Here is a 26,259-nt window from a genome sequence, read left to right as displayed (position 1 = left end):
GTTCCTATTCAAAATAGTATGTGCTCACTCCACTTTACAAGTCCTAGAAGCTTGCAACGAGAATTTCGGAACTCCCTGTATATGTGTACGTCACTAGCTCAAAAACAAACGAACATTAAATGTGTTCCATCTCTGAAACCATTCGGGATATGGCGTATGTCCGTAAGAAGTTTTTTGCCACAGATCATCCTTCGTTTATCTGCCTGAATATTGACCAATCCTCCTGGGACAGCCTGTGTATCATTCGCTGAATAGCATACGATGGCACGAGGAGAGCAGGTGTAGATATAAATGTAGATTAATTAGTCTGAGGAGAGACGTAAGAACATCGGTCGGCTTAAAAAAACAGACGACCGAAAAATGCATGCATTTGGTTTTTTCACCTGTTAGGCAATTCAGCAACGACCCATACAGTGTCCGCTAGCGAGCGCGATAAGACGAGGAACGGAAGAATATGAGGCGACGGCAAACAAGTAGGTTTTGCGGAGAGCCGCAAGCTGCTTCCTTCGGGAGCCCAGGCGCGCCACCTGCAGAGTGACGCAGTCGCCTTCCAGCAGCGTTGGGAAAATGCAGGCGGCGCCTCAGCTACTACTTCTAGCGGCTGCAGCGGTCTATCCGGTACTCGGCTATCCCATTGTGCCGAGGGCCCTCCAGCGCTACGGCTCGCTAGACGGACCCGTATGGGGCGACCTGTATGAGTCTGGCAGCGAATTGACGGACAACAGAATAAGGTTATTACTCATAGAGAACACATAATTTCTGTTTTCAGTCAGTTCTTAAATGCTATATTATTGTAGTTTTAAATGTATTCTGTGTATTTGCCGCATTAATTCTCCATGAACATCTGAACCTTCGATAACATCCACCACTATCTACAAGGTGCGCCACAGTTCCAGAACTGTTTGTGCGACATTCCATAATGCAACGCATTCTCGTGGCGAGTTGCGCCCTTCGATCTTGAAGTTTCGACAACAGCCGTGTAGAAGGTCAAACCAGACGTCCTGGTCACGTAAGTAACAGTTCGTATCTGACACTCGTCGAAAGATGGCAGTTACGGGAGGAACATCAAGTTGTGTGTTATGTTAGGTAAATCAGCCCATGAAACGTCTGATACTATGAAAAGTGCTTTTGGTAGTGATTAAGTCCTTCAAATGTTTTTCGGTGGTATGACCAATTTATCAATTTCTTGACGGCAGGGAGGACAATAAGGACGCCTCACAAGCATCAAGGCCACGAAGAAGACGTACGGAAGAAAATGTGCAAAAACATCGCCGAAATCATTGCGTCAGATAGATGTGTTTCTGCACAATACAGCAATGAGCTGTCAGGAATAACGAAAACTGATGTCGATAGAATTTTGACCGAAGAGTTAGGCAAAAGAAAAGCCTGTGAGCGGTGTGTGTCACACGCACTTTCAGGCCATGAGAAACGGCGTAACCCAATAACGCAAAGATCTGTTACAGGCAGCCCAAAGTGATACTTATTTCACGATCTACCTGGCGACAAGACATAGTGTTTCCAGTACGAGCCTCTTAGAAAGCGGCAGAGTACAGCATAACTGAGCCCGAAGAAATCGAAACCAAAGAAAGTGTGCATGCAGAAGAGTCGTGTGAGCACAATGCTAAGAGTTCTCTTCGATTCCAAAGGAATCATTCACAGAGTTTGTTCCAGAAGGGCAAACCTTTAATTCTAAGTAGTATCTCGGAGTCCTCCGTCGTTCATGGACGATAATTCGTCGAATTCGACCCAAATACCGAGAGGCAGTTTCCTGGTCGCCCCAGTTCACAAAGCAAAGATAATGGGCGGTGTTTTGCCAGCAAATGAATCACAGTCCTGGATCTCTCCCCGGATTTGACCCCAGTCGACTTCTGGTGGTTCCCAAAACTGAAGTTGGCAATAAAAAGACACCGTTGCGATGCAGTTAAGGACGCACAAGAAAATTGTACTGCAGTACTAAACGCAGTTCCAGAAAAGGACTACAGTGACCGTTTGGAAGCACTTTTAAATCGCCGACCGGAGTGGCCGTGCGGTTCTGGGTGCTACAGTCTGGAACCGAGCGTCCGCTACGGTCGCAGGTTCGAATTCTGCCTCGGGAATGGATGTGTGTGATGTCATTATGTTAGTTAGGTTTAATTAGTTCTAAGTTCTAGGCGACTGATGACCTCAGAAGTTAAGTCGCATAGTGCTCAGAGCCATTTGAACCATTTGAACCACTTTTAAACCGATTCCAGCTGTGTATTAATTCAGAGGCGACTATTTGCAAAAAACTCAGTGATTTTTTGAACATAATCCAAGGCTTTTATTTGTCAAAGCCATAGTCCTATCGGTCCTGGGCACACTAAGTACGTCAGGAAAGCAACTGACTGCCGAAGAAGTAACGGAATAACACACGTGTAAATGATGTAGAAACTCCCATTGAGATCATAAAATAGTAATATCTACGAAGTGAGCATTCAAAACAGATGTTTTGCTGCCAAATTGCCTCCAATGGTAAGTGACTGTGCTACAGCGTGAATGTATTCCCGTAAGTGGTCTCAAAATTGTAAATGTTATTACATCGCTAGTACAAACCGATCCCCTTCCAAAGTACTGTAGATTTTCTACACGCGTTTCATTGGCATCTTAATAACTTGCATTCTATATAAGGGTCAGCTTCACTTAGTCCTTTGAAGAGTTAGATGCAAGGGTACTTCGCTTGTTTGTGACAAGTGATATTTCTCATATACTGCAAATTATTTGCTGCAGGAAAAGAAGAAAAGAAGGGACAGCCACAGTTATTTTTTGGTTTTATACTGAACTTGATGGTAGGCCTATATCCGAATTCCCGTTTTAATAAATTATGCTATGGAGGCAATGCGATATGACTTCCTAGTAGGTCAATGTGAAACATCGAATTTTTGAGCTATGACCTGCAGCAAACTAGCAATTTATCAGGCATTGATATATTTTATGGGTGAAATTCTTAGTTTTCATTTTTTGATACCATATACTAAATCATCTTTCATCCTTATGGAATTGAAATATTAATCACACACACTGATCCTCCATGTCGTAAGTAACAGACCTGCCAGTTGCGACTACCCTAAAATAAGCACGATAGTGATTTGTATAATTGGGAAGTAACAACTCAGACTGTAATATGGAAATCTCATCTGCAGGTGAAAATAGTTAGAAATATATTTTATTTCAACAACTGGCAGCACACACCAACACAGCTAACAGTATCTAGTATTTATCTCCTAAATGTATGGCTAAACAGTTACCTAAATAAATTAGCCCTGCCAGGTTACCTATTCTTCAAACAGTGTCTCGATATTTTTCAACACACAAAACGCCTCTTACTATTATGATTAACTATAATTACATCTTACAAAAGTAACTTTTGCTCGTATAACGTATTTCAATTTGCATACAATGTGGCAACAATTATTCACCATTGCTAGTTACTGATACCTAATGTATAAAAACTGGACATATAAATGTAACAATTGTTTAGTCCTTAGCGCAAAATATAAAGAAACAGAACTATACTGAAGTCACATGATAATTTCGCTTTGTTTTCGTCACACTGTACTACGCAGGACACTTTTCTATAGAATCATTCGGTATGAAGTGTCCGCTACCACGCGTTGCTGAGTGCTTTACCCGTGTCTCTGTCGAAGTTGACACACGTTCCCATTTTCACAGCCTCTTTGATGATGAATTCCAGTAGTCTGAAACATGTCTGCTCAAACAACACGTTGCGCTTATTTGTAAGGCTGTATTCGGCAACAGCACATTTTTTTTATGTTTCTGTAATTGATGTACCGCTGATATTCGGTACAGCAATGGGAAAAGGTTCTAACAGACAGTCGCATTTGCCTACTGCCACATTCACACGGAACATTATAAACGCCTGGGACTCTGATGCCATCATTGTCCTTCACAGGACGCAATATCTCTACGATGGGCTTACGTAACTGAAATACGCTTTTAATCCCGTGTCAGTTTAAGCCCCGTCCAGCGTGGTGTTGTTCCACAAAACGAAAGGAATGTCATAATCGTGTTTGGATTTGCGCTTTCTGGAGAGAGCTGACTTGATTTCTTGTAGCCAGCGCCATTTTGTTTGAACACAGAGATGATATGGTTTACTCCGGCGCCGATAAGACTCAGTGTTGCACAGTGCTCGACACAGCTCTGATTTGGACAGCCTGGTGGAAACCGCGCACGGTGAGAAATCTTCACTCAGCTCGTTGTGATATCGTTCTTTATCGACTGGTTCACGTTACACCAAGTGGCCAATCGTGTCAAGTGCACTGAGAATATTTAATACTACCCGTCGCGAAAGATTTTGTGGTCATCACATTACTGGTGCTAAGCGCAACGTGTTATAGTAATTTATCGTAAAGTACTTAATGCGTACGTATATTTTGAGATAACACATATTAAGCTTTGCTTCACTGCAGTATGAAAAATAGTCTAGATACCTCATTAAGAAAAAGTCTGTAGCTGTCACTGTGATGTCATTTCTTATGGCATAGTAGATGTCCGGCGTTTCAATGACTAGCTCGTGAACGCCGTCACCAGACAACGTAAATATTAAGAAAAAACATAAAGATATTTCAAAGGTGTTAATTGCTCATATGCTCCGTGGATAACGCCTACAATTTCTCATTGTGACATGGAATGTGACAGTTTATAATTTTAATAGATGATTTTCATGCCGTGCGGTTAAAGGCGCTGCAGTCTGGAACCGCAAGACCGCTACGGTCGCAGGTTCGAATCCTGCCTCGGGCATGGATGTTTGTGATGTCCTTAGGTTAGTTAGGTTTAACTAGTTCTAAGTTCTAGGGGACTAATGACCTCAGCAGTTGAGTCCCATAGTGCTCAGAGCCATTTGAACCATTTTTTGATTTTCATTTACATTTATCTTCAGCAACCATTATGGATTACTTAACTTAATTTTTGTTGCACATGATGATTCATGAAACTTCCTGGCAGATTAAAACTGTTTGCTGGACCGAGACTCGAACTCGGGACCTTTGCCTACTGGCCTGCTGGCAGAAGTAAAGCAGTGAGGATGGGGCGTGAGTCGTGCTTGGGTAGCTCAGTTGGTAGAAAGGCAAAGGTCCCGAGTTCGAGTCTCGGTCGGGCACACAGTTTTAATCTGCCAGGAAGTTTCATATCAGCGCACACTCCGCTGCAGAGTGAAAATCTCATTCTGGAAATGACGATTCATACTTAGCAGTCTACCTCTTTCTCTTCGCCTCACCCCTTCCCCCCCCCCCCCCCCGCCCCGACGCTCTCTCTCTCGCTCGCACACACACACATACATACATCCTAGTTTTACGCATTCGAAATGTTTTCTATGGGGTATAAAAAGTTGTCTCTCAAATATTGTCTGCTTTTGTCTACCCCACTAGACCCTTCACACTGAACAAAAAAATTTTACCTCAATAGCATCAATCTTTCTGTGACACACTGAGGCTAAATAATGGCCATTCCTCAGTGTGAATATGGGGTAAAGAGTGTTTCCAGTACCTGCGCTAGGTGGTCAGGACGCTCATGTAGTTTTTCGCGGCGAATTACGAAATAGTTACTTGATTTTTATATATATATATATATATATATATATATATATATATATATATATATATATATATATATATATATATATATATACTCCTGTAAATTGAAATAAGAACACCGTGAATTCATTGTCCCAGGAAGGGGGAACTTTATTGACACATTCCTGGGGTCAGATACATCACATGATCACACTGACAGAACCACAGGCACATAGACACAGGCAACAGAGCATGCACAATGTCGGCACTAGTACAGTGTATATCCACCTTACGCAGCAATGCAGGCTGCTATTCTCCCATGGAGACGATCGTAGAGATGCTGGATGTAGTCCTGTGGAACGGCTTGCCATGCCATTTCCACCTGGCGCCTCAGTTGGACCAGCGTTCGTGCTGGACGTGCAGACCGCGTGAGACGACACTTCATCCAGTCCCAAACATGCTCAATGGGGGACAGATCCGGAGATCTTGCTGGCCAGGGTAGTTGACTTACACCTTCTAGAGCACGTTGGGTGGCACGGGATACATGCGGACGTGCATTGTCCTGTTGGAACAGCAAGTTCCCTTGCCGGTCTAGGAATGGTAGAACGATGGGTTCCATGACGGTTTGGATGTACCGTGCACTATTCAGTGTCCCCTCGACGATCACCAGTGGTGTACGGCCAGTGTAGGAGATCGCTCCCCACACCATGATGCCGGGTGTTGGCCCTGTGTGCCTCGGTCGTATGCAGTCCTGATTGTGGCGCTCACCTGCACGGCGCCAAACACGCATACGACCATCATTGGCACCAAGGCAGAAGCGACTCTCATCGCTGAAGACGACACGTCTCCATTCGTCCCTCCATTCACGCCTGCCGCGACACCACTGGAGGCGGGCTCCACGATGTTGGGGCGTGAGCGGAAGACGGCCTAACGGTGTGCGGGACCGTAGCCCAGCTTCATGGAGACTTGCGAATGGTCCTCGCCGATACCCCAGGAGCAACAGTGTCCCTAATTTGCTGGGAAGTGGCGGTGCGGTCCCCTACGGCACTGCGTAGGATCCTACGGTCTTGGCGTGCATCCGTGCGTCGCTGCGGTCCGGTCCCAGGTCGACGGGCACGTGCACCTTCCGCCGACCACTGGCGACAACATCGATGTACTGTGGAGACCTCACGCCCCACGTGTTGAGCAATTCGGCGGTACGTCCACCCGGCCTCCCGCATGCCCATTATACGCCCTCGCTCAAAGACCGTCAACTGCACATACGGTTCACGTCCACGCTGTCGCGGCATGCTACCAGTGTTAAAGACTGCGATGGAGCTCCGTATGCCACGGCAAACTGGCTGACACTGACGGCGGCGGTGCACAAATGCTGCGCAGCTAGCGCCATTCGACGGCCAACACCGCGGTTCCTGGTGTGTCCGCTGTGCCGTGCGTGTGATCATTGCTTGTACAGCCCTCTCGCAGTGTCCGGAGCAAGTATGGTGGGTCTGACACACCGGTGTCAATGTGTTCTTTTTTCCATTTCATATATATATATATATATATATATATATATATATATATATATATATATATATATATATATATACTAGCCAGTATCCATGTCCTGGATGCAGCAAAGCAGCTACGCTGTAGTATTACATAAATGTCTCCCCTTCCCTTTTCTCTTTTCTTATTTAAGAGTTACAGTTAATAATTTTGATTGAACTCAACTACTGTTAATAATAAAGACAGTAAAAGGCTTCACTACATTTAATGTAAACGAATCTCACCAACTCTAAGGTGCGACGATAATATTTGCTAACGCACGAGGGTGGAAATGATTAGAGGGTCCGGAGCGCAGGAAAGCAACTTCTTTCGAAAATGTTCGAGATCAGGGGCACTCATTTTTTTTACCCACTGCCCACTTCAGTAACTCTCATAATAGTAAAATCATCCAACCGTCCTCCGATTCCACAAAATGGTGAGATATGAAGCAGGAAAGTGACGTTACTTTATAAAATTTAAAAAACGGAGTTATATCAAGTTGAAACATATAACAATGCCAAATACTTTATGTTAAAATACACTACTGGCCATTAAAATTGCTACACCAAGAAGAAATGCAGATAATAAACGGGTATTCATTGGACAAATATGTTATACTAGAACTGACATGTGAGTACATTTTCACGCATTGTGGGTGCATAGATCCTGAGAAATCATTACCCAGAACAACCACCTTTGGCTGTAATAACGGCCTTGATACGCCTGGGCATAGAGTCAAACACAGCTTGGATGGCATGTACAGGTACAGCTGCCCATGCAGCTTCAACACGATACCACAGTTCATCAAGAGTAGTGACTGGCGTATTGTGACGAGCCAGTTGCTCGGCCACCATTGACCAGACGTTTCCAATTGGTGAGAGATCTGGAGAATGTGCTGGCCGGGGCAGCAATAGAACATTTTCTGTATCCAGAAAGGCCCGTACAGGACCTGCAACATGCGGTCGTGCATTATCCTGCTGAAATGTAGGGTTCCGCAGGGATCGAATGAAGGGTAGAGCCACGGGTCGTAACACATCTTAAAAGTAACGTCCACTATTCAAAGTGCCGTCAGTGCGAACAAGAGGTGACCGACACGTGTAACCAATTGCACCCCACACCATCACACCGGATGATACGCCAGTATGGCGATGACGAATACACGCTTCCAATGTGCGTTCACCGCGTTGTCGCCAAACACGGATGCGACCATCATGATGCTGTAAACAGAACCTGGATTCATTCGAAAAAATTGACGTTTTGCCATTCGTGCACCCAGGTTCGTCGTTGAGTACACCATTGCAGGTGCTCCTGTCTGTGATGCAGCGTCAAGGGTAACCGCAGCCATGGTCTCCGAACTGATAGTCCATGCTGTTTACAAACATCGTCGAACTGTTCGTGCAGATGGTTGTTGTCTTGTTGACTCAGGGGTCTAGACGAGGCTGCACGATCCGTTACAGCCATGCGGTTAAGATGCCTGTCATCTCCACTGCTAGTGATACGAGGCCATTGGAATCCAGCACGTCGGTCCGTATTGCCCTCATGAACCCACCGATTCCATGTTCTGCTAACAAGCATTGGATCTCGACCAACGCGAGCAGCAATGTCGCGATACGATAAACCTCAATCGCGATAGGCTACAATCCCACCTTTATCAAAGTCAGAAAGGTGATGGTACGCATTTCTCCTCCTTACACTAGGCATCACAACGTTTCACCCGCCAACGCCGGTCAACTGCTGCTTGTGAATGAGAAATCGGTTGGAAACATTCCCCATGTCAGCACGTTGTAGGTGTCGCCACCGGCGCCAACCTTGTGTGAATGCTCTGAAAAGCTAATAATTTGCATATCACAGCATCTTCCTCCTGTCGGTTAAATTTTGTGTCTGTAGCTCGTTATCTTTGTGTTGTAGCAATTTTAATGGCCAAGAGTGTACTATGAAAACCTAGTGAAAATATTTTTTAAACTCCCACCGTCTACCGCCCACCCTGAATGCTGGAACGGCCAGTAGTGGGTAGTAGGGACCAGGTTGACTACCACTGTTCTAGATCTTTCTTAGCGTCTGCTGGTACAAAGTGTACCCCGTTCAGGTTTAGGATCGTTCTAGATCGAGCAACCATACATATATAGTAGTAGTTAGGTGGAGTTTGTATTTAAGTGGCATCAAGTATGCAAAATTCCATGCGTTTCTTCAAATTGATGCTGTATTAAAGCGTCCCGACGAAAGACGCGAATTCATTTGGCAAAAGAGCACAAAACAACCAACAGATGACACTTGGCGTGATGCAATAAATAGCATAACAATTGAGGTTTAGCAAAGACGATGTTCTTTGAGATATAAAAAATGGTCTACACGTCGGCTTCATCAACAATACAATGTAGTCCAGCGACAATGTTGTGAACAGCACTGTGCAACATATCAGTAGGACTGTGAGAAACTGCCGTCATATGTTATCTTTTAGCATCCCTAATGACAACTGGCAGGAATGAGGGAAAGAAATACAGTAGAAGAAGAAAGGGTAGCTTTGAGGGATGAAGTAGTAAAGGCAGCAGAGGATCAAGTAGGTAAAAAGACTAGGGCTAATAGATATCCTTGGGTAACAGAAGAAATATTGAATTTAATTGATGAAAGGAGAAAATATAAAAATGCAGTAAATGAGGCAGGCGAAAAGGAATACAAACATCTCAAAAATGAGATCGACAGGAAGTGAAAAATGGCTAAGCAGGGATGGCTAGAGGATAAATGTAAGGATGTAGAGGCTTATCTCACTAGGGGTAAGATAGATACTGCCTACAGGAAAATTAAAGAGACCTTTGGAGAAAAGAGTACCGCTTGTATGAATATCAAGAGCTCAGATGGAAACCCAGTTCTAAGCAAAGAAGGGAAAGTAGAAAGGTGGAAGGAGTATATAGAGGGTCTATACAAGGGCGATGTACTTGAGGACAATATTATGGAAATGGAAGAGGATGTAGATGAAGGTGAAATGGGAGGTATGAAACTGCGTGAAGAGTTTGACAGAGCACTGAAATACCTGAGTCGAAACAAGACCCCGGGAGTAGACAACATTCCATTAGAACTACTGACAGCCTTGGGAGAGCCAGTCCTGACAAAACTCTTCCATCTGGTGAGCAAGATGTATGAGACAGGTGAAATACCCTCAGACTTCAAGAAGAATATAATAATTCCAATCCCAAAGAAAGCAGGTGTTGACAGATGTGAAAATTACCGAACTATCAGTTTAATAAGTCACGGCTGCAAAGTACTAACGCGAATTCTTTACAGACGAATAGAAAAACTAGTAGAAGCCCACCTTTGGGACGATCAGTTTGGATTCCGTAGAAATATTGGAACACTTGAGGCAATACTGACCCTACGGCTTATCTTAGAAGCTAGATTAAGGAAAGGCAAACCTACGTTTCTAGCATTTGTAGACTTAGAGAAAGCTTTTGACAATATTGACTGGAATACTCTCTATCAAATTTTGAAGGTGGCAGGGGTAAAATATAGGGAGCGAAAGGCTATTTACAATTTGTATAGAAACGAAATGGCTGCTATAAGAGTTGAGGGGCATGAAAGGGAAGCAGTGGTTGGGAAGTGAGTGAGACAGGGTTGTAGCCTCTCCCCGATGTTATTCAATCTGTATATTGAGCATGCAGTAAACGAAACAAAAGAAAAGCTCGGAGTAGGTATTAAAATCCATGGAGAAGAAATAAAAACTTTGAGGTTTGCCGATGACATTGTAATCCTGTCAGAGACAGCAAAGGACTTGGAAGAGCAGTTGAACGGAATGGATAGTATCTTGAAGGGAGGATATAAGATGAAAATCAACAAAAGCACAACGTGGATAATGGAATGTAGTCGAATTATGTCGGGTGATGTTGAGGGTATTATATTAGGAAATGAGACACTTAAAGCAGTAAAGGAGTTTTGCTATTTGGGGAGTAAAATAACTGATGATGATCGAAGTAGAGAGGATATAAAATGTAGACTGGCAATGGGAAGGAAAGCGTTTCTGAAGAAGAGAAATTTGCTAACATCGAGTATAGATTTAAGTGTCAGGAAGTCGTTTCTCAAAGTATTTGTATGGGGTGTAGCCATGTATGGAAGTGAAACATGGACGAGAACTAGTTTGGACAAGAAGAGAATAGAGGCTTTCGAAATGTGGTGCTACAGAAGAATGCTGAAGATTAGATGGGTAGATCATATAACTAATGAGGAGGTACTGAATAGGATTGGGGAGAAGTGAAGTTTATGGCACAACTTGACTAGAAGAAGGGATCGGTTGGTAGGACATGTTCTGAGGCATCAAGGGATCACCAATTTAGTATTGGAGGGCAGCGTGGAGGGTAAAAATCGTAGAGGGAGACCAAGAGATGAATACACCAAGTAGATTCAGAAGGATGTAGGTTGCAGTAGGTACTGGGAGATGAAGAAGCTTGCACAGGATAGAGTAGCATGGAGAACTACATCAAACCAGTCTCAGGACTGAAGCCACAACAACAACAACAACAACAACAGCAATGACAACTGTGGAAACCCCACAGCCAGTACTCGTAACCACACGGATTGAGGTCTGGGGTTCTGGGATGTCGAGCATGACAGACGTGGCGGCTCAGCACCAAACGATGTGCACAAGATATCTTTCACACGTACAGCGGCATCCTGCATAAAAGTAGCACATTTCAGCAAGTTTTTTATCACACAGGCTAGGGATGATACGACTCTGTAACATATCTGCGTACTTCGCACCCGTCGCACTGACCTTTTATAGCTACACGATTCTCATGTGGCACGACTGACTTGTCGCTGTCCAGCACCACCTGTTGGCCGATTTTGCGCTCGTTTTTGGTTTCAATAAGATCCCATGTCATTTCAGACATGAGTGTCAAGTTTTACCTCACTGCCTATATTATTCCGTGAAGTAGCGCGTTTTGAAATGAAATGTTACCGTACTTTTTGGTCACCCTTTAGATTACGTTGGAAGTTTGAAACAAAGTTGGCAGGACACAAGTTGGCAGGACGGTATTTTCATTTTAAAATTCGTTCTATTGTTACATAACACTGAAATGTTTGTATCATTTGATGAAAGCTGTTGAATACAAAGTGTGGTGTTTAGATGTTCAATTTGTTTTTAAATTATGCTGCTTTCAACTGAGGGACGTATTTTTCTTGATGTACATGGCTTTCGACAAGGCGATAATTACACATATTTAATACGGGAGGCATTAGCCGAAAAGTTCCCGGAAGCAGCAGTACAAAAATGGTTCAAATGGCTCTGAGCACTATAGGACTTAACATCTGAGGTCATGAGTCCCTTATACTTAGAACTACTTAAAACTAACTAACCTAAGGACATCATACACATCCATGCACGAGGCAGGATTCGAAGCTGCGACCGCTGCAGCAGCGCGCTTCCGGACTGAAGCACCTAGAACCGCTCGTCCACAGCGGCCGTCTGCTTCTCAACAGATACCCCTCCGTTGTGGTTGTACATAAAATATGGCTATCTGTGTTGCTGAGGCACGCAGGCTGTTCCACCAATGGCAAAGTCCATGCTCCATGGGGGGGTCTCATTCTTTAATTTGTTGAGATTCATCTTCGACTACATGTCAATAACATTGGCAGTCTTCTTTTCATTCAGACATCTTTGCATGTCGATTAATACATTTCTTTTCTCAGTTATCGAGACTTTACATTATTTTTCAAACAGAGTGAGCATATCGCCTTACATCGTGCCTATTGACAAGGGAGATCTGTGTACAGGCGTGCAGTATGAGGCATGTGCGGGACAGGTGGCATCAGATTGCTCGAGGATACGTAGTTTCTATGCGATCTGGCAGAGGTCACTAGCTGACGGGTACTTTTTGAGCTGCAATTAAAATACTGTCATTTTTATTTGCAGTTCTGTTTGTTTAATTTTATAATTATTTGTTAATTACTACTATTGTTTTGCTTAGCTATGAGAGTGAATGAAGGTATGAATGTGAAATAATGTTTTCTATAAAGTATTTGTATTATACATTGAAGTAGTTGGTCTCGTGAGGAATATTCGGGAATGACGTGTTTGTTATTCACACCGGGAAATTTGTTATAAACTGTTTCATCAGTTTATGGTACTGGGGAAATGAGATTTTGATTTCGGTAAAGTACTTTCGTTAAGAGGGAATTGATTTTATATTTGTGGATTTTCAAAATTTATTTATGTACTTTACTGTTCTGATTCAATGACAAATTTTGATTGGTTCTGTATATACGCGTGGAGTTGAGCGGGTTTGACGCTGCTTTCCGAATGGCTGTGTTTTTTCCCTGACAGACAGAAATTAATGTATTCACGCATTTTTTGGGGAACTAGAAACTTATTTAGTGTAGCGAGATGAGTAGATGGTTCAAATGGCTCTGAGCCCCATGGGACTTAAAAACTGAGGTCATCAGTCGCCTAGAACTTAGAACTACTTAAACCTAACTAACCTAAGGACATCACACACATCCATGTCCAAGGCAGGATTCGAACCTGCGTCCATAGCGGTCGCGCGGTTCCAGACTGAAGCGCCTAGAACCGCTCGGCCGCGAGATGAGTAGAGTCGGTGGCTTGGATCTCATTGAGATCAGACCTAGTGACAGGAGCTCCGATGAAAATTATTAATATTGTGATATTTCGGTACCAAAATGTTTGAGACGTGCCGTTAAGCGTAGATGAGACTTAGATTTAATGTCTGGTGTGAAATTTATAATTTTTTGTGTCTTTTCCCTAACTGAATTCCGCGTGGCATGTTGCATACTCGCAAACGTCAACCTTTTGTTACGTGAGACGTAATAGAAACATCTGAGCGAGCAATTCTACGTAAAAAAAACAATCCGTTTGTAAATTTTCTGAGAAGGATAATTCATAATTACCATAAACTGGCTACGGTCATGAATGATGTGTGTGTGCGGACTTTTCAGGCTTTATACAGCTTAGAGTAAGGCTTGGTAGTGGTGTTTGCAAGCTTACCGTAATAGAATGAAATTTTAAACACATAAATACTTTATTTACTATTTCTTCTACTGGCAAAACGATTTTTAGTGTGACATGTAGTTACAAGGTGTACAGCTGCTTTTTTTCTATAGTTTTTTTTTCCGGCTGAGAAGTGCAATTCAGTTACTTCAAGGAGTGACACGATATTCGCCACAGGGTGCGTGGAGCTTTGCAATGAACGGCAACGCCGCAAGAGCCAAGTTTGAATGCAGAAACATGAAAAAAATTTCACTGATCGGACTACTGAAAAAATCTGAAATTTTTTTAGGTGGCGTCAAAAAATTGTCTTAATAGAACGCAAATCTAAACGAGTTCTCTCCACTGCGGGCATTAATGAAAGCCATCTTGTTTTTGAGTGAGATAGAAGAATCTTATGACTGATGTCAACGTATAAGCAGAACTCTTTCAGCTTCTCTGTACTTACCGTGTAGCCGGCCGCGGTGGCCGTGCGGTTCTAGGCGCTTCGGTCTGGAACCGCGGGACTGCTACGGTCGTAGGTTCGAAACCTGCCTCGGGCATGGATGTGTGTGATGTCCTTCGGTTAGTTAGGCTTACGTAGTTCTAATTTCTAGGGGACTGATGACCTAAGATGTTAAGTCCCATAGTGGTCAGAGCCACTCACCGTGTATATTGAAAAATAATTAAAAATTTTCGTGACTATTATTTCAATGTCGAGAGTTAAGACTACAGCAGCGCTTGATTCAGTACTGTTGAGAACATTGGCAGGGAATCCAATTACTTCTCTTTTCCCCAACAGCCGGCCGGAGTGACCAAGCGGTTCTAGGCGCTACAGTCCACAACCGCGCGACCGGTACGGTCGCAGGTTCGAATCCTGCCTCGGGCATGGATGTGTGTGATGTCCTTAGGTTAGTTAGGTTTAAGTAGTTCTAAGTTCTAGGGGACTGATGACCTCATATGTTAAGTCCCATAGTGCTCAGAGTCATTTGAACCATTTTTTTCCCCAACTTCTTCTTTAATTTGGTGAAACACGTTCCGCTGGCACCGTCGATGAACTCCACCTAAGCTGGTGTTGGTACTGTCTGTACAAAAAGCGATTAATTTATCAAATAGAATTTGTGCTTGTCGTAAAGTGTCGAGACAAAACTTTGCAATTGTCCCGATGTTTCGTAATTCAGCGAATCAAACTTCAACAGCTTCTGTTGGACACCGTCAGTTTCAGTGAAGTATTGAACAACTAAAGGAAATATATTTTCAGCCTTGTAGATCGATGCGTTGGTGCTTATGCCACAATACGAAACTTCCTGCAATTTTTTTATGCATTCGGACACGGAGTGTGGTGCGGGGATAGTTTTAAAAATCGCTCTAGCTTTGGTCTTGTCTATAGACTGCTTTGCGGCGACTTTGGAGTCAGCATACATTGTGGCTTTCAGTTTTACGGTATAGTCAAGAGAACTGAAGCGTTAATGATGCCTTACAAAGTCATAAACTTTTTTTTTTCTGCAGCAGCAAGCAGTTCTTCCTGGGTATCTTCTTTAATCACGAATGTAGAAATAGGCTTTGATGTCGATGCTACCTGAATCTATTTGTACGATTCTTCCTAGAAATGTGATACCTCGAATCTGCCTTACCTCCATGAGTTACTGACATGAAAAAGCTACACACCTCACTCAACGCTTCTTGATCCGTTCGTCCTTTCTTGACAAAAGACCACTCTGGTAAGGTATAGGATTGGTAAACAGGGCACATGAGCTGCTGGAGTGGAATGCTGACACCTTTTGAGGATACAAAAATTTATTTTCACCACGTTAATTAAAACAGAGCACTGGTAACAACACAATGATTAATTAGCATCTGCAAATTGCGGTGATGTACACCGATTATTCAATTGTATAAAAGCAATGAGAATAATTCAAAAAAAATTTAAAAGAAAATAGCCTTATGGCCCCTACCTTGAATTAACAAAAAATCCTTTACACAAATATAGCCTTTACATAACTGCAGATCTGATCTCACTAGTTATGAAATTAAGTCAATTATCAGGCCTTGTGAATATGAAAAATAAGAATTTGTAAAAGCTATTAGGTTTCAAAAAATACTCAAATAGCAATATCTCATAAATAATTAAATTAACTATCATGGAAAACATTCGGAAATATGATGTAATGATAGCCTGAAACCTCTACACAGCAATCAGCACATTCTCGACGTTTGGCGTTCACATCGGCCGCGCGTCTGAATTCCGCGCTCGAGAGACAACAATAGGCAGGATGGCCTGCGTCCACCAATAACAGCTTCTAGAACACACAAACCCAGTATTAATACACAGTTCACTAAAATACTAAAAACAACAGCCAAGCACTGCGTAGCGCCAAATGCAGGAAGAGATGTTAAACGTTATAGTGTGACAACCGCTGTTACTAGTAAAGCAATAGTTCATTAAACAATCTCCAATGACGTGAAATTTCTCTTGATAAATTCATAAACCACAACTGGCTCACGGTGATAATGACCAGACAATCCGCACACAACCTTAAATACAAAAGCACCGATTGACGGCGCAAAGTAGTTACTATTATAGTTGCCAACAAAGAAGGAGTTTGCAATTCCAATTTAAATGAGCGGCTGAAGTTTTATACAGAGAATAAGCTTTGATTCATAAAACTGACCACTTGGCATATTAACAATAATAATAAAAATGCAGACGAACACCGGCCACACTTGTAATTCAAGATAAATGCAACGGAACCAGGGCACAGCGCAGTTACATGGACTTGCAATACCAAGTATCCCGGACTCACGTCCAAATGGTTTAAGGAATGACTAGCGAAAATCAAAGTGACTACACGGAGCGCCGGCCGGTGTGGCCGAGCGGTTCTAGGCGCTTCAGTCTGGAACCGCGCGACCGCTACGGCCGCAGGTTCGAATCCTGCCTCGGCCATGGATGTGTGTGATGTCCTTAGGTTAGTTAGGTTTAAGTAGTTCTAAGTTCTAGGGGACTGATGACCTCAGATGTTAAGTGCCATAGTGCTCAGAGCCATTTGAACTACACGGAGCTATCACATCCAAACGTTCCACCACAAAATGGCTCACCATTTAAAGTTAGTCCAGGAGCTCGCTGTTAACATGTACGTGGCCATAGTTGAGAAAAATCTTTCACTGATGTTGTTTTACAAATCTCTAGCAGCATACAAATTCTTATGAAAATTGAGTACCATGTTACCTGGGATGACTACAATTAGACGATGTATTGGTGCCACTAAGTTTCTATCAGGCTTTAACAAAATCCTCTTTGGAAAGGGCATGTGTAGTGTCTTTTGATAAGATGTCGATAATGCAGCATCTGGAGTACACAAAAGATCTGGCTTCAGTAGAAGGTCTAGAGGATTTGGGTGACAGGGGAAGAAAACCACTTTCTGCAAATTATTTCTTTGATTAGAGGTAACTACAGTAACTGGAAGCTGCCTGTTTCATACTTTTTGTCTAGTTCATGAGTAAAACATGCGAACATATTAGTGCTCTTACAGAAACTAGTTATTTTGTTGCAAAACGCAAACTAGGAACCAAAATTGGTCGTTCGTGATTAGGGAGCTAGTAATCGAAGCATGCGCGGTCGTTTACAGGTTACGCCAGAAAGACCTCATTTCAGTGTAAATGGACAGCGAGTGTCTGGTATTTTTGATGTTCCATACTCATTCAAAAGCATCGGAAACAATCTGCTTAGTGGTAACTTCACTTTCAACACTGCAGTTGTTTCATTTGACGACGTTTGGCTGACATACGATATTGACGAGAAGAACAAAGAAAGTAGAATGTTATTAAAACTCACTGACAATCATCTACAACCTGATTCATTCCAGAAATTGAATGTGAAAATGGCAGTCCAGGCCCTCAGTCAGTCTGTTGCTGCAGCTATCAAAACATATGTTGCAACTACGGAATTGCAGAGCGATACAACCGAAAGCGGCTTGTTTTATCGAATTTACGAACAATTTGTATGACGTTTTGAATAACCAGACAGCATTTTTCCCCAATCCATATAGATGTGCAATATCAGAACAATGCCCAGTAGTATTGGCAACAATGGGAAGGGTAAAATAAGCAAAAAATTGACAAAAGAGACAGTTAAAATGACAACACCGCCATGCATTACAGGCTTGATACAGGCTGTTAATGCTTTTACTCAGTTTTTGTAGAGGAACAAACTGTTGGCATTAAGTTTTTACTGAGAAGCGGGTTGAGTCAAGATGCTCCGGAGAATTTATTTTCAGTGTATCATCAGAAAGGTGGCAACGACCTGAACGCTACAGCAAGAACACTAAGGTGCTTGTCCAAACCAGCATTATTGATATACTAATGAAAACTGGCGCTTCAGACTGTGAAAGTGACACTGACAACGTACTGTTACTCAACAACTGTGGATTGGAAAAGGAAGAGTATGAATCCTAGCACTTGGAGGGCTCCGGAAACAAGGAAATCCCTAACACTCTTGGTTCCTCTGTGGATGGAACAGACAGCATCGTCGAGGGTGATGAACATCTGCCTTCCTCGCAGGAAGATCTTTCTGATGAACAGTGTTTACTAGAACAGTTTGCTGGCTACTTAGCACATAAATGCATCCAAAACTATGGATGCTTGAGAAGAAACGAGGCACTTACTTGTAGCAATGAGCTTCAAGAGAAGAGAGGATTATTTATTCTCAGTCAATGTTACGTAACTGGCACTTTGTGTGGCTCGTCAACAGGGCTCAGAGCTCCAACTTTTGGTTTCAGCAACGTTATTGAGACGTCGTTACAGCCACACGAATCCTGTTTTGTACAATTTATTTATAAGAGAAATATAAAATTTAGGGTACTTAACTACATGAAATCCGCAACTGAAAAATTTCACTGGCTGGATGATGAAGAATGTGGAAAGCTCAGACGTTTTATTTTAAACCACGTTGCTAATCGCAAACTATATTACGTTTGCAGAACTATGTTTAGAGAAAAGTTTCGTAAAACTCTCTCAAAACTGAAGATACTAAAAAATGTGTAGTTATGTATACTTTCTTGTACTGACATATAAAAAATATGTTACACTGCCCTAATCGATTTCATTATCTTTTCTTCATCACTCCACCTCATTCAACTGAGGGGAGGTAAAAGTTAAAATACTGCAAAATATATTTGCCATTAATAATACCTACAGAAGTATTTGCAAAGGAAGCCAAAACTGTTTCTTGTGCGTGTTTACAGTATCAATGTGGAAATTATATTGTCGTTATAATTCAGTTAATCCCTATACATGCACTACGCAAAAGAACGAACTACGTCCTTAGTGTCAGGACATGATACCTAATGGTACTTCAGTTGTATGTACTACAGGAACCGTGTTCAGATCATTTCAAATGTTCAAATGTGTGTGAATTCCTAAGGGATCAAACTGCTGAGGTCATCGGTCCCTAGACTTACATAGTACTTTAAACTAACTTATGTTACAAACAACACACACACCCATGCCCGAGGGAGGACTCGAACCTCCAGCGGCCGCGCAATCCGTGACATGGCGCCTCAAACCGCGCGCACATTCAGCACGGCTCAGATGATGTACCTGATTAGCGAATGCAATGAGCCTTACACCTGTTACCCACCAACTAAGTTTTTATTTAATGCAATGAAATCTGTGAGTTTGGTTGCACATGTTCAGCAGTCGGATGTATTAAGAAAAATAGACACACACACACACACACACACACACACAGTAAATCGGTAGTGGGTGCCTGTATACTTGTGTCATCCACAATTGTGAGCACTGGAACTCACGGGTGATTAATTACGTTCGGGTAAATTTATTCGTACTGTTGGTAGCGTCCGGTAAGCAGGAACGAGAGAGAATCACTAGGATGGTATTGGCAATAGATTAACAACCGTAAAGAGCAAAGCTGGAAGGAAATGACTAAGACAGCTGTAGTCGATTTTTCTATAGGACATCGAACTAAAAACCAATCGGCTTCCTCCAATTAACTATTGTTTATTTATTGTTGCACTGTTGCAATATGTGTTTAACATTTGTCAGGAAACTAACTGATCAAATTTTTTAAAAAAGCTGAGAAGCATCTGAAAGTTTTTAGTGTTATATCTGCATGTGGAGACTTTTTACCCTCATCATCCGTGTCAACGCGCTGCAGAGAGGACGGAGGGCGACGAGCCTATAAACTAAGCGACTGCATAAATCCGACAGTTTATCAGACAGCTTTTATGGCAATACAGCCTTCATTCAAGCATCAAATAGATTGGATTAGGTTAGATTTACTTTCATTCCAATTGATCCGTAGTGAGGAGGTCCTCCAGGATGTTGAACATGTCAGAAAAACAACAATACATGACAAATATTTACAACTCAAACAAATAAGCTGATGTACCATTCCACAGGTCTCAAGTGGAATGATCGTCATTTTTTAATAAACACTATATGAAATAATCATTTTACAAATACTAATGCAAGGAATTTAAAATAAAAAAGTTTTTTATTTATTTATAAGGTAATAAACGTGTAATACAACAACTATAATACTTGAAACTTCCTGGCAGATTAAAACTGTGTGCCCGACCGAGACTCGAACTCGGGACCTTTGCCTTTCGCGGGCAAGTGCTCTACCACGACTCACGCCCGGTACTCACAGCTTTACTTCTGCCAGTACCTCGTCTCCTACCTTCCAAACTTTACAGAAGCTCTTCTGCAAGGTTCGCAGGAGAGCTTCCGTAAAGTTTGGAAGGTAGGAGACGAGGAAGGGAGGAGATTAGTGTTTAACGTCCCGTCGACAACGAGGTCATTAGAGACGGAGCGCAAGCTCGGGTGAGGGAAGGATGGGGAAGGAAATCGGCCGTGCCCTTTCAAAGGAACCATCCCGGCATTTGCCTGAAGCGATTTAGGGAAATCACGGAAAACCTAAATCAGGATGGCCGGAGACGGGATTGAACCGGGTAGGAGACGAGGTACTGGCAGAAGTAAAGCTGTGAGTACCGGGCGTGAGTCGTGGTAGAGCACTTGCCCGCGAAAGGCAAAGGTCCCGAGTTCGAGTCTCGGTAGGGCACACAGTTTTAATCTGCCAGGAAGTTTCATATCAGCGCACACTCCGCTGCAGAGTGAAAATCTCATTCTACTATAATACTTATTTACAATGAACACATTACTGCATTGAAATTGTGCAGAAGCAATGGAGTAGAAGGAGTTGACCACCAATAAATCCTTTAGGCTTCTCTTAAACTGAATTTCGTTGGTTGCGAGCCAGGAATGTTTCATTCATTTATTTATTCCGCATATAACTGTAGGAAGTATCCCTACAGTAGAAGTAAATTTCGTTTGTAGAATTACGAGAGCTAATCTGCGACCTTCGGCTGCGGGACTCGCAGCGCTCCAGCCTTCCGCTAAACGTACCCTGTGACCTGGGCCGTGGGGCTTCTGAGGCTTCCAATTCCATGAGACGTATAGGCCCACCAACATCGTAGCGTCGCATGCGGCATCTGTTGTTCGACGAAAAAACTGTTTATGCGGTTGCCCGTTGCGCCGTTAAGGACAGCCAATCTGTTTATTGCGTGATCTGGGCCGGCCGCGCGGGATTAGCCGAGCGGTCTCATGCGCTGCAGTCATGGACTGTACGGCTGGTCCCGGCGGAGGTTCGAGTCCTCCCTCGGGCATGGGTGTGTGTGTTTGTCATTAGGATAATTTAGGTTAAGTAGTGTGTACGCTTAGGGACTGATGATCTTAGCAGTTAAGTCCCATAAGATTTCACACACATGTGATCTGGGCCGCAGTGCAAAATGAAAAGTCGCGCTATACGGAGAGTGCTTCCGGGGAGGGACGAGCGAAAGCGAGACAGACCAAGCCCTGGCACGCACCCGGCCTGCACACCAAACCTGCTTGAAGTTTGTCTCACCGTGGCCGGTTCTGATCTCCACATTTCTCAAACAGTTTCCATTCATATTAAAAAATGAAGGGTTACGGAGTACAGCCAAAAGTGCTACAGAATTGGCGATTTATTTTTATTTGATCTGTTAACCTTTCTTTCTTTGAAGAAACATCATGACTTATGAGCAACGTCTACATTTCTCTTGTTAATAGGTTTAATTTTGCGTATTTTGCCAAAACGCAGTATAGCTCGCAAAAACTCACCTTCTTACCTTACTATGGAATGGCTACTGCGATCAGTTCTGAAATAGAGTCTTATTAAACATGCAATTGGCGATCGTAGAAGTCAACAGCATACGAAAAAGCATCTTTGTGTCATTTTGCAGAAACATAAGTGAACAAATTTCATGTTTATTTTCACTACCTGTTGGTGATTCTGAAAAAATTAAAGTGCTGTATAAAAAAAAAAGTATTAACTATATGGCAAATACTCACCTCTTTGTATTGTATAATTTGCCAAAACCTCGCTTTGGTATCTCAAACCAGTAACCAGATGCATTGTATTTAATGAATATTTCGTTCACATTTTATCGTTAGCATACATAAGTGCAAGTGAGACACCTACATAAAATCCATTTTCTCGGTACTGAAGGTACATATATATCTCCCCCCAAATTTAAAGAAAAATTCAGTGGGTTAGCTAAATTTTATACGGACAATGTACGATCTAATATGCACCAAAGTAAGAAACACAGCTGCCCCTATTTTTTATTAAAAACCTTTTGAATTTTGTGCGTTGTGTTACTTAAATGCAAAAATCACTATACAGGGTGGTACATTGATCGTGACCGGACCAAATATCTCATGAAATAAGCGCCAATCGAAAAAACTACAAAGAACGAAATTTGTCTAGCTTGAAGGGGGAAACCAAATGGCGCTATGGTTGGCCAGCTAGATGGTGCTGCCATAGGTCAAACGGATATCAACTGCGTATTTTTTAAAATAGGAATCCCCATTTTTTATTACATATTCGTGTACTACGTATAGAAATATGAATGATTTTGTTGGACCACTTTTTTCGCTTTGTGATAGATGGCACTGTAATAGTCACAAACATATGGCTCACAATTTTAGACGAACAGTTGGTAACAGATAGGTTTTTTAAATTAAAATGAAGAACGTAGGTACGTTTGAACATTTTATATCGGTTGTTCTAATGTGATTATCATTTCTGAGAACGCATGCTGTTACAGCGTGATTACCAGTAAATATCCACATTAATACAATAAATGCTCCAAATGATGTCCGTCAACCTCAATGCATTTGGCAATACGTGTAACGACATTCCTCTCAACAGCGAGTAGTTCGCCTCCCGTAATGTTCGTACTTGCATTGACAATGCGCTGACGCATGTTGTCAGGTGTTGTCGGTGGAACACGATAGCAAATATCCTTCAACTTTCCCCACAGAGAGAAATCCGGGAATGTCAGATCCGGTGAACGTGCGGGCCATGGTAGGGTGCTTCGACGACCAATCCACCTGTCATGAAACATGCTATTCAGTACCTCTTCAACCGCAAGCGAACTATGTGCCGGACATTCATCATGTTGGAAGTACATCGCCATTTTGTCATGCAGTGAAACATCTTGTAGTAACATCGGTAGAACATTACGTAGAAAATCAGCATACATTGCACCATTTAGATTACCATCGATAAAATGTGACAGTAAGACAGCTACATCACACATTAACCCGCCAAGGTCGCTGATTTTCCACTTGTCGCAGCCATCTTGGATTTTCCGTTGCCCTATAGTGCATATTATGCGGTTTACGTTACCGCTGTTGGTGAATGACGCTTCGTCGCTAAATAGAACGCGTGCAAAAATTCTGTCATCGTCCCGTAATTACTCTTGTGCCCAGTGGCAGAACTGTACACGACGTTCAAAGTCGTCGCCTTGCAATTCCTGGTGCATAGAAATATGGTACGGGTGCAATCGATGTTGATGTAGCATTCTCAACACCGACGTTTTTGAGATTCCCGATTCTCGCGCAATTTGTGCGCCACTGATGTGCGGATTAGCCGCGACAACAGCTAAAACACCTACTTGGGCATCATCATTTGTTGCAGGTCGTGGTTGACGTTTCACATGTGGCTGAACACTTCCTATTTCCTTAAATAACGTAACTATCCGGCAAACGCTCCGGACACTTGGATGATGTCGTCCAGGATACCGAGCAGCATACATAGCACACGACCGCTGGGCATTTTGATCACAATAGCCATACATCAACACGATATCGACCTTTTCCGCAATTGGTCCATTTTAACACGGGTTATGTATCACGAAGCAAATACCGTCCGCAGGTACTTATACGTTTGTGACTATTACAGCGCCATCTATCACAAAGTGAAAAACTGGTCCAACTCAAACATTCATATTTCTTTACGTACTACACGAATATATAATAAAAAATGGGGGTTCCTATTTAAAAAAACGCAGTTGATATCCGTTTCACCTACGGAAGCGCCATCTAGCGAGCCAACCATAGCGCCATCTGGTTTCCCCCATCAAGCTAGACGAGTTTCGTTCTTTGTAGTTTTTTCGTTTGATGCTTATTTCGTGAGATATTTGGCGCGGTCACTATCAATGGACCACCCCGTATACCACTAACGGAATGATGTGCATTTCACCACAAAACTGGCATATATAGCTATAAGTAATGAAAAAAATTTATTTACTTAACAGTTTAAGGCTCACCAGTTAGCGCAAGCTATGCCAAAGAGTATAAGTTTCAAAGATAATGTATTCTTTGTTACAGTAGCATAGAATACATATAACTCATTGGCTATTGTACAGTGTGTTGGGAAAGTTACTGTGCAGTTCCAAAATATGTTGGAAGTGATATTCGCAGGCAGCTATACAAGCCGCAACTGGCCTAATTTTATTGGAAAACACTTTCTGCATATGTGATAGTGATATGCTTCTCACATGCTCAGTTATAAAGTCACAAACCATGCGTGCATTGTGACACACTACAGAATTTACTACTTCCCAAAGAAAAAAGGTCTGGTGGAGTAAGATTTTTCGAGATGACATATTCCCCAAAAAAGTCTTCTGGAATACACAAAATGCTGTTAGCTGTAAGCGCAGTAGCAGCATCTTGTTGAAACCATGAATTGTTGACACACATGGCTAAGGACATAGTGGATCATTAAACAATAACGTTTACCGTTGACGGTTTCTTCAAAAAATAAAGATCCAGTAATGCGTCATCTGAATATTGCTAAACACACTCCACTTTTCTGATCATACAATGGCAGGATTCTCTGCTGATCATAATTGTGTGTTTTGTGTATTAACATGACCAGAGAAGTGGAACCACACCTTGTCTCTAGGGAAGGTGACATCAAGAATATCAGTGGTATTCATCTCCATAAAATATGTAGACCGTTTGCAGTAACGGATTGGATTTTCACGATTTGCATCTTTCAGTTCTTGCACTGGTGTTACTTTAGACGGGAAAAATTTCAGTTTTTAGTTAGCTGATTTATGTGCTGCTACAAGCCCAATGTAGTTTTCTCGTGTCGGCTTGTGCAATGATGTTGCTGGGGTCTGCTGCATAGAGTCAGAAATATCCAACAAATTATGTTTTTTTTTAGTTTAGCTGGTCTTCCTCTTGTTAGCCTTTTTCTCGAAATTTGTCAGTAAGTCGACGAACCAAAACAGGATGAAGTATAGCTGCTTCCGGGAACTTTTCAGCAAATGCCTCCAGCACTAAATGTGTGTACTTATCGCCTTGTCGAAAGCCATCTACAACAAGAAAAATACGTTTCTCAGTTGAAAGCACCATAATTTAAAAGAAATGAGCATCTAAACATTCCACATTGTATTCAATAGCTTTCATCAAAGGAAACAAACATTTCAATGTTACGTAACAGTAGAACGAATTTTAAAATAAATAATCTGTCCTGCCCACTTGAGTTCTGCCAACTTTGTTCCAAACTTCCAACGTAATCTACAGGTTGACTAAAAAGTCCGTTGACATTCCAAAATGCACTACGTCACAAAAAAAATGGCTCTGAGCACTATGGGACTTAACTACTGTGGTCATCAGTCCCCTAGAACTTAGAGCTACTTAAACCTAACTAACCCAAGGACATCACACACATCCATGCCCGAGGCAGGATTCGAACCTGCGACCGTAGCGGTCGCGCAGTTCCAGACTGTAGCGCCCAGAACCGCTCGGCCACCCCGGCCGGCCGCTACGTCACGGAATAATGTAGGCGGAGAGGTAAAACTTGACACACATGTCTGAAATGACATG

General features: G+C 42.5%; 1 protein-coding gene across 1 annotated transcript in view; it reads left to right on the top strand.

The window, feature by feature from the left end:
- Nucleotides 1–482: 482 nt before the first annotated feature.
- The window catches only part of LOC126237434 (uncharacterized), a 39,902-nt gene continuing 14,125 nt past the window's right edge, over nucleotides 483–26,259 (top strand). The window contains exon 1 of the mRNA XM_049947553.1: nucleotides 483–731. Coding sequence (XP_049803510.1) covers nucleotides 568–731 — 164 coding nt within the window. The 5' untranslated portion in view covers nucleotides 483–567. The remainder of the gene's footprint in view (nucleotides 732–26,259) is intronic.

Source organism: Schistocerca nitens, chromosome 1, assembly GCF_023898315.1.
Source record: "Schistocerca nitens isolate TAMUIC-IGC-003100 chromosome 1, iqSchNite1.1, whole genome shotgun sequence".
In the NCBI taxonomy this organism is placed as follows: domain Eukaryota; kingdom Metazoa; phylum Arthropoda; class Insecta; order Orthoptera; family Acrididae; genus Schistocerca; species Schistocerca nitens.
The sequence above is the reverse complement of the archived record's forward strand: the minus strand, read 5'-3'. Positions and strand labels throughout refer to the sequence as shown.